Source organism: Triticum dicoccoides, chromosome 2B (genome assembly GCF_002162155.2).
Source record: "Triticum dicoccoides isolate Atlit2015 ecotype Zavitan chromosome 2B, WEW_v2.0, whole genome shotgun sequence".
NCBI lineage: Eukaryota > Viridiplantae > Streptophyta > Magnoliopsida > Poales > Poaceae > Triticum > Triticum dicoccoides.
Genome location: NC_041383.1, coordinates 30,352,091 through 30,364,546, shown reverse-complemented (window position 1 = coordinate 30,364,546; position 12,456 = coordinate 30,352,091). Strand labels below are relative to the sequence as shown.

General features: G+C 44.1%; 2 protein-coding genes across 2 annotated transcripts; both read left to right on the top strand.

The window, feature by feature from the left end:
* Nucleotides 1–263: 263 nt before the first annotated feature.
* Nucleotides 264–2,286, top strand: LOC119366942. Its single transcript, XM_037632613.1, has 2 exons — nucleotides 264–285; nucleotides 1,706–2,286. Exons 1-2 carry the CDS (start codon nucleotides 273–275, stop codon nucleotides 2,029–2,031), a joined length of 339 nt encoding a protein of 112 aa, XP_037488510.1. The 5' UTR covers nucleotides 264–272; the 3' UTR covers nucleotides 2,032–2,286.
* A 531-nt stretch (nucleotides 2,287–2,817) lies between these two features.
* Nucleotides 2,818–3,612, top strand: LOC119366941 (defensin Tk-AMP-D1.1-like). Its single transcript, XM_037632612.1, has 2 exons — nucleotides 2,818–2,946; nucleotides 3,093–3,612. Exons 1-2 carry the CDS (start codon nucleotides 2,883–2,885, stop codon nucleotides 3,254–3,256), a joined length of 228 nt encoding a protein of 75 aa, XP_037488509.1. The 5' UTR covers nucleotides 2,818–2,882; the 3' UTR covers nucleotides 3,257–3,612.
* Nucleotides 3,613–12,456: the final 8,844 nt, after the last annotated feature.

The window sequence follows — 12,456 nt, the reverse complement described above, 5'->3', positions numbered from 1 at the left end:
AACCAAAGTGGTTCTTCGGTAAGAGCACCATTGCATCACTTTGTTGTTATATTGGCCACAAATTATGCTTTCCACTTTAGCTTCAGTTGGACATGTTGGAAATGACACAACTTGTGTTTATGATTATTAGTCATGTAAAAGTTGTGCATGCCCGACATCCACTATCGAATATGAGAGATGTTTATCTTTATTTTTAAGTTATATCATTGAGTCTTTCCCCTATATATAGGCACGTTAGTTGTTTTGAGCATCGCATACTTGCCATCAGGGAGATGCTTGAAACATGTAAGTTTGTATGATAGTCTTCCCATATTCCATATAGATGCATGTTCTCTATAAAGTGGTGTACCAATCCCTTATAATTCATTATCAGTATGTTAGGATATGAGACATTCTATTTACAAATATATAGATTCTTCTGATTGTCAAAACCATTCAGCGAGACATAATTATGTTGCCGGTTAGAAACAAAGTAATACATGTGTGCACACCAAAACACTTAGAGAAGTATTTACAACTTTGCATAAAATTGTGCGCATCAACAACTTGTAAATCAATGGCAGGGTAATATGTTTGAAACTGACAATGTATTCTACTCCCTCCTTTCAAAAATATAAGATGTTATAACTCTTTTTTCTGGATCGGATGTAAATAGACACGTATTAATGTGTTTGCATTTCAGTTTGTATATAGTCCATATCAAAATATCAAAAACATCTTATATTTGTGAACGGGGGAGTACTTAATTGTATGTCACCACATGGGATTTTGAATAAATAGCATTATTAACTATATTCCCACTAGCACCTTATGTCAAATAGCTGTCACAGGTTAAAAATGCTTGATCTACCATTTTGGAGTAATATGTAGCACAACAATTTGTCGTGTGTGATCCATTATTGCCAACCAACATGCCCCAAATTTCTTTTGTTAGATCTTATCGGATCCTTTGTGAGATGGATTTCACTTGTTATTGCCCTAGAAAATATGTCTAAGTTTTCTCCGCTAGGTGCTAGATCAGAACAAAATATTTTAAAAAATAATTTTGAAAATCTTATTAGAGTTGTCCCAAATATTTTGTACAAGGTATGTTACAGTTGGTGATGGAGTTGTACTATATGTAGGCAGGGCATGGAGTCTTGTTCAAATAGGACACTTGTATTCTAGACCTCTTATATAGTGAGCGTAGACACACAATGTAACATATGCCAATATAATAGGACATGCGCATAGGGGGAGTTGGCAGCATGTGTCGGGTGGTCAGTTTGCAATATTTTAGCGGTGTCACGGGGAGGAGCACCCGAAGTCATGCCACAGGAATGTAGCCGAGCTCGGTGATCCTCATTAACAAATTTTGGTGTCTTTGCTTGGTTTTCAGCAGATCGACTATGTGCCTCGGATTACTCTAATAAACATCTATGTTGTATCAGTTATCCAAATTGAGAATTATTTCACAACAACTCAGCAGTTCATCCGCCTGCACTCCTGTCAATCCCTTTGTTGTATATGTAATCTCTTACACCACTATGTGCACACGTATAATCTGATCATGAAGGTTTAAAAATCCTTTTATTTTCTCCTTCTACCCTATCTAGTATTGTAGCATACCTAGTATCACTTACAAAATTTAAAATTCTCATTGAATTCTAGCTTCATTACATGTACATATATTATATTCATATAAAATTTGTGTCAATTCATTCAGCGAAGAAAATGGTGAAGAGACATACCGTTCTCCTACTACTTGTCTTTGTAATTATGTTCTCCTACAATGTCCTGGAGGGTGGTGCATACCAGAACCAAGTGGCATTCTCTCGCAAAGAGCTGAAAGCAGAGCAGAAAGTATCCTTTACTGGAATCGATCCATCGCTTGGCGGGCAGGTTTCCGGCGCGACCGATGCAGGAGGTGCAAGCAATAATGCTGAAATATCAAATGCTAAAACTACTGCTGCCACGGAGTCCCACCGTGACGTCTCATGGGATCAGTTCCGTGGTATTATCATCCACACCCACCAGGTCAAGAAACCATAATGATGAACTAAGACAAACGACCATGGGCACCAACCTGATATATATCCATGGATGAACAAATTATCAAGTTGGCAATTTCTACACTAAGATGTGGATTCTCTGTTATATATGTGTGTGTAATATAATATGGAACTGATATATTGTAAGACTTGGATGGTATGTTGGATTATCAAGCTACTTATTGCTGTACTAATTACTGTACATGGTATTGTACTATACACTGCAGAATAAACATGCCCACGGTCCATGGTAATGCCCACTATTTATAATTATATCTTCCATGTGATTCCATGTCGTTCTACAAGTAGAACTACTTTCCAGTACTAGTAGACAAATCTATATAGTGTCTCAAGCTTGTTTTTACTTCCAAGACGAAGGAGAGTGACCATGACCCTCCCCTGCACGACCAACCACAAATTAGACGCCCACAAAAAAATTCAACCTAGCAATCAGGCCCATTATTAGTAGTCTGTTAGCCTAAAAATTGTAGCTTCATGATGAGAACATGTGGTGACAGCAGGGGGTCATGGCTGCTCCTGGTGCACAGCTATTATTAGGTAGTTGCACATATAGGTGTGGGATGCTCATGTGGTGCTGAATTATGCATTTGCTTGCATGTCATCAGCATTGTGCGGTCGTGCACATACAAGCCCGTTATTAGTAAGTTCCCTATATTGATCCGAGATTTTCCTGTGGTGCTGAATTATGCATGACCATGTATATGTGATTGCGGCTGCGCGCGTATATAAGCATGTCACAAGCATCGATCCTAACTTGTCATTCAGAGTTTTACAATCCCAGATAAGTGTACATTTTACAGGGTGCGTTTTAGCAGATACAAATAAGGAAGAATGGAGTCATCACACAAGCTTTTCCCGGCCGTAGCCATCCTCCTCCTGCTCGTCGTCGCCACCGGTAAGTACCGTTTCGCTCTTGTTGCCAGAACAACACCATGTAAACATGCATATGATATCAGTGTGCTCCAATTCTTGGGTTGGTTTATTATTGTTGATTAGTGTTCAAAGAACTAACAATGTGCGCTTATTCATGTTTGTCTTCAGAGGTGGTGCCAGCGCAGGCACGAGAGTGTGAGACAGAGAGCGAGCGGTTCAACGGGCTGTGCTTCGTGTCCGCAAACTGCGCCGGTGTGTGCAATGCGGAGGGGTTCACCGGTGGCAAGTGCTCCGGCTTGAAGAGGAGCTGCATGTGCACGAAGGAGTGCTAGACGATATCATGATATATTTAGGTGGTTGGATGGCGACAATTATGAACTTATTCTTCGCATGGTTTGAATTACTTTTGTTCGTATGTCTGATAAAGTTCCAGGTTCACCGCGACGTTATCCTTGGGTTCGAATGAAGGAAAATGTTTTCTTTCTTTAAAGCAAAGAAAATGTGTGGCCCATGAGAGTGTTCATGGAATCACATGTATCTCCTTTTTTTCCTGTATTTGTCTCTTCTTTCCGGGTGTGCCTAGCTCCTATCTAAATGAGACGTAACTAAGTATCATCTATCTCCTATGCCATTTGATTTTACATAGAGATTCATGAATACTTTTTTCCTTTCCTTTTTCTTTGATTAATCAAATGGTGTACAAGTTAGATGGACATTGCTAATTCTCATCTAGAAGAGAATTAGCAAATCCGCTTCTTTATATATAGAAGTCGCCCGGACTAGCAGTTTGTAGTAGTTTTTTTAGATGGATCTCACTGTAGATGAACTATCAGAGTTTTGTTTTTTTAGCGGAACCAAATTTCAGGAACAGATGTCCAACCGGTCAAGCCAATAATTGAGAAGATTTAGCCCAAGAATAGCTGGGCAGGTATACGAATGAAATGAGATGTGAATAGTGTTGGGTTAAGTCCCTCCACATGGAGGTGTGTTGGAAGTCCAACATCAGCCCATAAGTCTAACACACGTCAGCCGTTGATCTCTGTTGCATCCAATGATTGTGAGTGCTTCCTAGTGAAGGGGGTAGAGAAGAAAACCCTAGCCACTCCACCCCTGTTGGTGGTGGCAGCCATTCGTGAGTGTGTGAGAAAACATACAAGAGAGGAACACAACCTGTGAGAGAGAGGAAGAAGAAGTAGAAGTTCTGCCCAGATTTGCTACATTTGACTAGATAGTGTTCAAGCTGGTGATTGGAGGTTCAAACGTGCTTGGATTGGCACCAAACTTGGTGAGCTTATTCCTTACTTTGATTAGTTCAATCTAGTTAGCTGGTTTGAGAATTGGGTTAGTGGAGCATCAGATTTGAGAGTGTTTAGTTCAGCTCAGACTGTTGTAGTTTCAGAACAGAGTAGTTTTGGGAGACGAACAGTTCGGGTAGCCAAACGATGTTTGATGGAGCTGATGAAAATTTGAGAGGATCTCAGAAACTCGTGTGTCTACTTGTTTGCCAAATCTGGTGCTGTTTGGTTTAGAAGTTTAACAACAATTTGCAAAACACTGAAGGGGATAGAAGTTCTGTCAACTCCGTTTTGCTGAAATGTTGCCTCTTGTGGTTGTTATTGCTATTGCTGGTTGGCAACATGGAGAGTCTACTGTAGATCTTTCTAGAGATTCTAGAGAGGACTTTGTACTCACCATTCTCATAATGAATTTATGTGGATCGATCAGTCCACAGCCGTGGTTTGTTACTCCTCAAGTTGAGGAGGTCTTTCAACGTTGAATCATGTGTCACATGTGCATGTTGTTTGTGTTATTCCGCTGCTTGTTGGTTGAAACTGTCCTCATAATTCACTACAAGTGGAGGTGGTTGTTTAGTGTGTAGATTTGCCATGTTGCTGAATTAGGGCAGTGTATTGTTGCTGTCCAGCCCCAACAACATGGTATCAGAGCTTTGGTTTGCTTGTGCTAATTGATGAGATTCTTGTGGTGAAAGATGGAGGTGAATACCATCAGTATGATATATTTGAATGGTACAAATTATCAAGCATGGAAGGGCAAAATGGAGGACTTGTTATATGTCAAAGAATAATGGAAGCTAGTGTTCTCCACTGAGATGCCGGAGGGCATTGATGAAGATTAGTGGAAGGTACTTCATCGCCAAGCTTGTGGGTTTATTCAACAATGGGTCTATGACATTATTTTAAACCATATCATCGATGAGACACATGCACACACATTATGGCGGAAATTGGAAGAATTATTTGCCCGAAAAGAAGGTACAAACAAGATGTTCTTGATCAAACAACTGATTTGTTTGAGGCGCAAAGAGGGCATTCTAATTGCAGATCATGTGAATATGTTCCAAAGCATTATAATTCAACTTTATTCAATGTGAATTAGATTTGAAGATGAAGTGAGAGCCTTGCTGCTACTAGGCTCATTACCGGACAGCTGGGAGACCATTAAGGCCATGATTTGCAATTCAGCACTAAATGGAATTGTCACTTGGAATCTTGTGAAAACCAGGGTACTAAATGAAGAGGCCAAAAAGGTGGCTGAATCTAATTATTCCTCACATTTATAGGCGTTGGTCACTTAGTCCAGGGGGATAAGCAGGAGCAGAGGTCCAGGTAAAGGGATAGAAAGAGGCAGGAGCAAATCAAGAGGAAAGTATGTTGATTATGAGTGCCATCACTGCCATCAGAAGGGTCACATTAAGTGGCAATGTGGCAAGTGGAAGAAATACAAAAAAAAAGAAGAAGCAAGATCAAAACCAGTAGACAGTGATAGTGAAATAGAGGGCAACCAAGTTACTTCATTAGTTGAGGACATCATGCTTTTTATGCATGAAGAAAATGAGGGCAGATTTGGTTCCACTACTGAGGAGAGATCACTGTTGTTTCTGAGGAGACCGTCAACTTGTGGATGGTGACAAGGTGATTTGGATACAGGACAACAATGCTACCATTCATGCTACATTTCACAAAGAGATCTTCACCAACTATACATCAGGTGATTTTGGTGTTGTGAAGATGGGAAACAATGATACATCAACCATTACTGGAAAAGGGCATTCCATTTGGAGACCACAAATGGTATAAAGTTAGTCCTCAAATCTGTGAGGCATGTTGAGGCACCTCGTATCAATATTATCTCGATTGGTTTGCTTGATGCAGATGATTACTTGTGTAGTTTTCTACAAGTCCACCAAAGGAAACATGGTTGTTGCAAGAGGGTAGATGGTGTCAATTTTGTATCATGTTCATGATAAGATCTTTAGTTATCCTATCAATGCACTAGAGAAATATGATCATTGTGCTCTATGGCACAAGAAACTAGGGAACATGAGTGAGAAGGAGATGACAGTGCTAGTGAAGAAAAATTTGTTGAAAGGTGTTCACATCAAGAATGTTCAGACTATTTAGCAAGGAATCAATACCGAGTTGCCTTCAAGAGTCTACCTCCTCACAAGAAACTAGAGATGTTGGACTTGGTACATTCCAATGTTTGCAAAATGTCAGTAAGATCTCATGGTGGCGCTAACTACTTTGTGATTTTTATTGATGACTTTTCCAGGGCAGTTTGGGCCTACACTTTGAGGACTAAAGATCAAGTACTAGGCATATTGAAGCAATTTCAAGCCTCAGTAGATAGAGAAACTAAGAAGAAGATCAAGTGCATTCACACTGATAATGAAGGAGAGTACATTGGGCCATTTGATGCATATTTCAAGCAGCAAGGGGTTAGGCATCAATTTACTCCCTCGAAGACACCACATCTGAATGGTTCTCTGAAAGGATGGCATGACAATTGTTGAGAGAGTTAGATGCTTGTTTTCAAGTGCAAAGTTACGTAAACACTTTTGGGGTGAGGCTTTAAGGACTATAGTTTGTATTATTAATCTCTCACCAAGTTATCCTTTGTAGGGAGATGTTCCTAACACGGTGTGGTATGACAAGACGTCTCATATGACCACCTGAATGTTTTTGGGTGTAAGGCATTTGTTATTATTCCTCAAGATGAAAGGTCAAAGCTTGATTCAAGGACACGACAATGCATATTTCTTGACTATGGAGGTGATGAGTTTGGCTACAAGCTGTTTGGCCCTATAGCAAGGAAAGTTGTGAGAAGCCATCATGTCGTGTTGTAGAAGACCAAACAATTGAGGATATTGTGAAGACAAAGCGGTAGGTTCCTCCTAAGCTGCAACAAGACATGATTGATTCTAACCTAGTTCCTGCAGCTCCAGCTCCAGTACAAGTAGAAGCAGATGTAAAAGATGTATTGGATGATATGCATTGTGGTGCAGGTGAATATGATGCTCCCCAACTGTAGCAAGAGTATGATGCTGAAATTGATGATCCGGATCGGCAGGAAGCACCGGCACCAGAAAGTCCACCAGCTGATCCACTCAGAAGATCCAATAGGGGCCATCCTTCCAGTAGGTATCCCTTAGATCAATACATTGTGTTATTATCTAACGGTTCAGAATGTGAGTGTTTTGCAGATGCAATAGAGTATGGCCACAAGAAGGAGTGGAAAAAGGCTATGCAAAAAGAGATGGATTCCTTGCATAAGAATCATACTTGTGAGTTGGTGAAGTTACCCAAGGGAAAGAAAATTTTGAAGAACAAATGGGTCTACAAAATCAAGCAAAAAGAGCACACATCACATCCAAGATACAAGGGCATAGTAGTTGTAAAAGGATTCGGCCAAAGAAAAGGAATTGACTATGATGAGATATTTTCTTCTGGTTGTGAAGATGGCATCCATTATAGTAATCCTTGGCATGGCAGCAAGTCTGAAATTGGAGGTTTAGCAAATGAATGTGGAGATGACATTCCTTCCTGGTGAGTGATGACCCACAAGTATAGGGGATCTATCATAGTACTTTTGATAAGTAAGAGTGTCGAACCCAACGAGGAGCAGAAGGAAATGAGAAGCGGTTTTCAGCAAGGTATTTTTTGCAAGCACTGAAATTATCGGTAACAGATAGTTTTGTGATAAGATAATTCGTAATGGGTAACAAGTAACAAAAGTAAACAAGGTGCAGCAAGGTTGCCCAATCCCTTTTTTAGCGAAGGACAAGCCTGGACAAACTCTTATATAAAGAAAAGCGCTCCCGAGGACACATGGGAATTATTGTCAAGCTAGTTTTCATCATGCTCTTATGATTCGCGTTCGTTACTTCGATAAGTTGATATGTGGGTGGATCGGTGCTTGGGTGCTGATGAAGCCATGTACCTAGGGTAGGGTCATGGACCTATCCAAAGTACCCTCCCCAAGGACATCTCTAGAAGAAACTGCCTTTCAGTCGACCTAGAAGGATTTCACTCGACGAACTCGAAGACACTCGACCATGAAGCCAACCACTCGACCGTCAGGAGATCTACAGTCACTCTGCACACAAACGGTATGTCATTAAGTAGTATTTATGGTCATGATAGCACTTTATGTGGGCGTTACCAGTAACCCCCTGTCTTAATGTAATTTAAACCCTGCATAACTGAGGGCCGGAGAGGGCTGACGAACTCTATATAAGCCACCCCCCTCCTCAGTGTAAAGGGTTCGCACCCCTGTAACTCATACGCATATAATCCAGTCGACCGCCTCCGGGCTTCGAGACGTAGGGCTGTTACTTCCTCCGAGAAGGGCCTGAACTCGTAAATCCCTTGAGTATACAACTACTCCATAGCTAAGATCTTGCCTCTCCATACCTACCCCCTTTCTACTGTCAGACTTAGAACCACGACAGTTGGCGCCCACCATGGGGCAGGTGTCTTAGCGACTTATTGGAGAAGTTGCGATTATTTCAATCACCTTCATCATGGTTTCTGGCGGAGTTTTGGTTGAGGGCCACGAGATTCGTATCGGCGCGCTCACATTCATTGCCGGTGACTCCGCTTGGCTTCAGGAGGCTCCACTCAACATCGACGCGCTCCTCGTCCGTGGGGCGAAGCACTTTCGCGTGTGTGTCTGCGGCGTCCTCCTGCGGCAGCCGTCAACCCAGTATCGGTCGGTCGTTGTGTCATCCTCCCTCCCTGCTTCCCGCCGGCGCAAGCGCTCTGGTCGGTCGAGGCTTCAGCGGTGGGTAAGGCATGCGGTGGCCCGCCAGTCAGGCACCCCCAAGTCACGGCAATCGAGCCCGGCGAATCTCTCTACGGCCTGTTCGACCTGTCGACTGGCTCCGTAGAGACTGCATTTGAGTGCGACAGCAGTGATCCAGCGGCTGAGGTCCTGATGGTCAATGGACCGCGCAGTCCCCCCGGCTTCCTCCGCGCCGACGGAGGCGACGGTGGTGGCGACCCAGCACAGGTCCATGAGGAGTATCAACCCAAGCCACTCACTTCGCTGCAAAGGGAAGATCTTCGCCACCGGAACATGGATGCGCTGCATACTCCTATTGTTAGAGAAACCCCCGAGGCTCGCGCCTTAGAGGACGCGCGCTTGGCCAACTTGGCTGATCGCACTCGAATGGAGAACCTCCAGCGAGCACTCGACGAGCGTGCATGGCAACGGGTTCCGGACTCCAGTCGACGTCAGCTCTTTCCACCACCGACTCAGGTATATCGAACTCCGATTCAGAATTTAGCAGCTGCAGCCCGTATAGCAGAGTCAATTCAGCCTTCCCAGTCAGAGGCTGGCAGAGGCTTGATGCAGATCATAGATTTGCTCCGGGCAGCAGGAGATCAAAATTCAGCCGTATCATAGTCGCGGAACAGGATTCACAGCAGATCCGTCACTGCGAATACAGTCCAGTCGACCCATAGCCCGAGATCGCCCCCGAGGCGTGAGGGACGTGGAGGTCGGCGTGATCAGTATGATGATCAATTCGATCGCGAAGATCGGCGTCGAGTGCCCACTCCACCCCCAAGAGGTGGGTCGTACGCCCCTCGACAACAAGATGACAGACGCCAGCCCAGTGTTGGGCGAAAGGTTCCAGTCGACCCCAGAGAACCAGGCTTTGATGCGAGATCCATCATCGTTCAAGGTTTGGTCGATCGGAACAGAGCTCACCGAGAAGGCCATGACAGAGATGTGCCCACCAGCAGCAGAGTTCACGTCTCAGGACCAGAGTGTTTTAGCAGAGCCATGCCGCAGTGATTCCTCCCAATTTCAAGTTGGCGACCGGAGTTAGTAAGTTCACCGGCACTCGACTGACTAAAGTGTTGATGGATGGTGGCAGTAGCTTGAATATATTGTACGCGGAGACGCTGAAAGGGATGGGCATTCCGATGTCCAGACTCAGTACCAGCAACATGAGTTTCTATGGAGTCGTTCCTGGCAAGAAGGCCACGTCACTCGGTCAGATTGCTCTTGATGTGGTTTTCGCAGATTCCAAACATTTCCACAAAGAAAAGTTGACCTTTGAGGTTGTGGATTTCCAGAGTGCCTATCACGCTATTTTGGGCAGGCCAGCTTACGCACGTTTTATGGCTCGACCATGTTTCGGAGATGCAACTGGTCGAGTGGCAAAATGGGCGATTGAACTCCTTCCCCTGGATATCCGATTTGAGGCAAAGAAAGCTATCAAGTCCCAAGCAATAGCAGATTTCCTCGCCGAGTGGACTAAACAACAACTGCCGACTCAAGTTCACTCGGAACACTGGACCATGTTCTTTGATGGCTCTAAGATGCTGAATGGTTCTGGTGCTGGGGTAGTGTTGGTTTCCCCCCGAGGAGACAAGCTCAAATATGTACTCCAGATTCACTTTGATTCCTCCAACAATGAAGAAGAATACGAAGCACTTTTGTATGGGTTGTGTATGGCCATTCCAATCGGCGTCCATCACCTCATGGTCTATGGCGACTCAGATTTGGTGGTTAACCAAGTGATGAAGGAGTGGGACATCAGAAGCCCAGCTATGACTGGTTACTGCAATGCAGTAAGAAAGCTGGAGAAGAAATTCGAGGGGTTAGAGCTTCATCATATACCCCGACTGAAGAATCAAGCAGCCGATGATTTGGCAAAGATAGGTTCCAAGAGAGAAGCCATTCCCAGTGGTGTGTTTTTGGAACATATCCACGTACCGTCAGTTCAAGAGGACCCTTTCACCGAAGAAGCCCCACAGCCAAAAAGTGCCACAGATCCGACTGAAGTCAAGGTCCCAGGCATGGTCGACCTGATCATGGAAGTTTGGGTTATCATTCCCGACTGGACAGTGCCTTACATCGCATATATCCTAAGGAAAGAGCTCCCAGAGAATGAAGAAGAGGCTCAACAGATCGTCCGTCGATCCAAGGCCTTTACTGTCATGAAGGGACAGTTGTACAGAGAAAGCGCGACTAGAGCTAGTCAGAAATGCATAACTCCGGAAGAGGGTCGGATAATTCTCAACGACATCCACTTAGGGACCTGTGGCCATCATGCGTCCTCTCGGACTATTGTGGCTAAAGCATACCGAGCAGGTTTTTACTGGCCCAGGGCAAATGAAATGGTGAAAGAGACTGTCGACAAGTGTGAAGGATGTCAGTTCTACTCCAATATGTCACACAAGCCCACCTCAGCCTTGAAGACCATTCCAATCATCTGACCCTTCGCTGTTTGGGGGTTAGATATGGTTGGGCCACTGAGAACTGGCAGGAGCGGCTTCACCCATGTACTGGTGGTGGTCGACAAGTTCACCAAATGGATCGAAGCCAAGCCTATTAAAAATCTTGATGCCAGGACTGCCATCAGCTTCATCAGAGAATTGATATTCAGATATGGAGTTCTGCATAGCATCATCACCGATAATGGGTCAAACTTTGATTTCGACCAATTCAAAGCCTTCTGCGCTTCTCAAGGCACACGAGTCGACTACGCTTCAGTCGCCCACCCCAGTCGAATGGACAAGCAGAAAGAGCCAATGGCCTAATTCTGAAAGGACTGAAACCTCGTTTGATGCGTGACCTCAAACACGCAGCAGGCGCATGGGTCGACAAACTTCCATCAGTTCTTTGGAGATTGAGGACTACTCCAAATCGGTCGACTGGGAGAACTCCATTCTTTCTGGTCTATGGAGCTGAAGCGGTTCTGCCGAGTGATCTGCTTCACAATGCACCACGAGTCGAGCTCTACTCTAAAGTTGAAGTAGAGCAAGCCCGACAGGACGTAGTCGACCTTCTGGAAGAAGAAAGAGAGATGTCCATGATCATATCGACCATCTATCAGCAAGACTTGTGTTGATTCTACGCCAGAAATGTGAAGAGTCGGGCCTTCCAAGAAGGAGACTTGGTCCTCCGAGTGGACCAACAGAAGCCGCACAAACTTGCCCCTACTTGGGAAGGTCCTTTCATCGTCACCAAAGTCCTCCACAATGGAGCATACCGTCTTTACAATGTCGGTCGCCAGGTTAACGAGCCACGAGCTTGGAAAGCGGACCTGCTCCGCCCCTTTTACACTTAAAGTATTCACTCGGACGAGTTGTAATAAAAGTACTTCTGTAGTTTATTTATCAAAGACAAGAGTGTTATAATTTTCCCAGTGATTGTTGTTACTTTTGTTTACATAAGAAATCCCCCAGTGGGTGGCTTAGCTGCGAATCCGTTTCGC

Excerpts from the sequence above, each read along its gene's own strand:
- LOC119366941 (XM_037632612.1), top strand. The coding sequence starts at position 2,883 with ATGGAGTCATCACACAAGCTTTTCCCGGCCGTAGCCATCCTCCTCCTG. Across the intron at positions 2,947-3,092 it reads CCTGCTCGTCGTCGCCACCG|AGGTGGTGCCAGCGCAGGCA; the intron begins GTAAGTACCGTT and ends GTTTGTCTTCAG.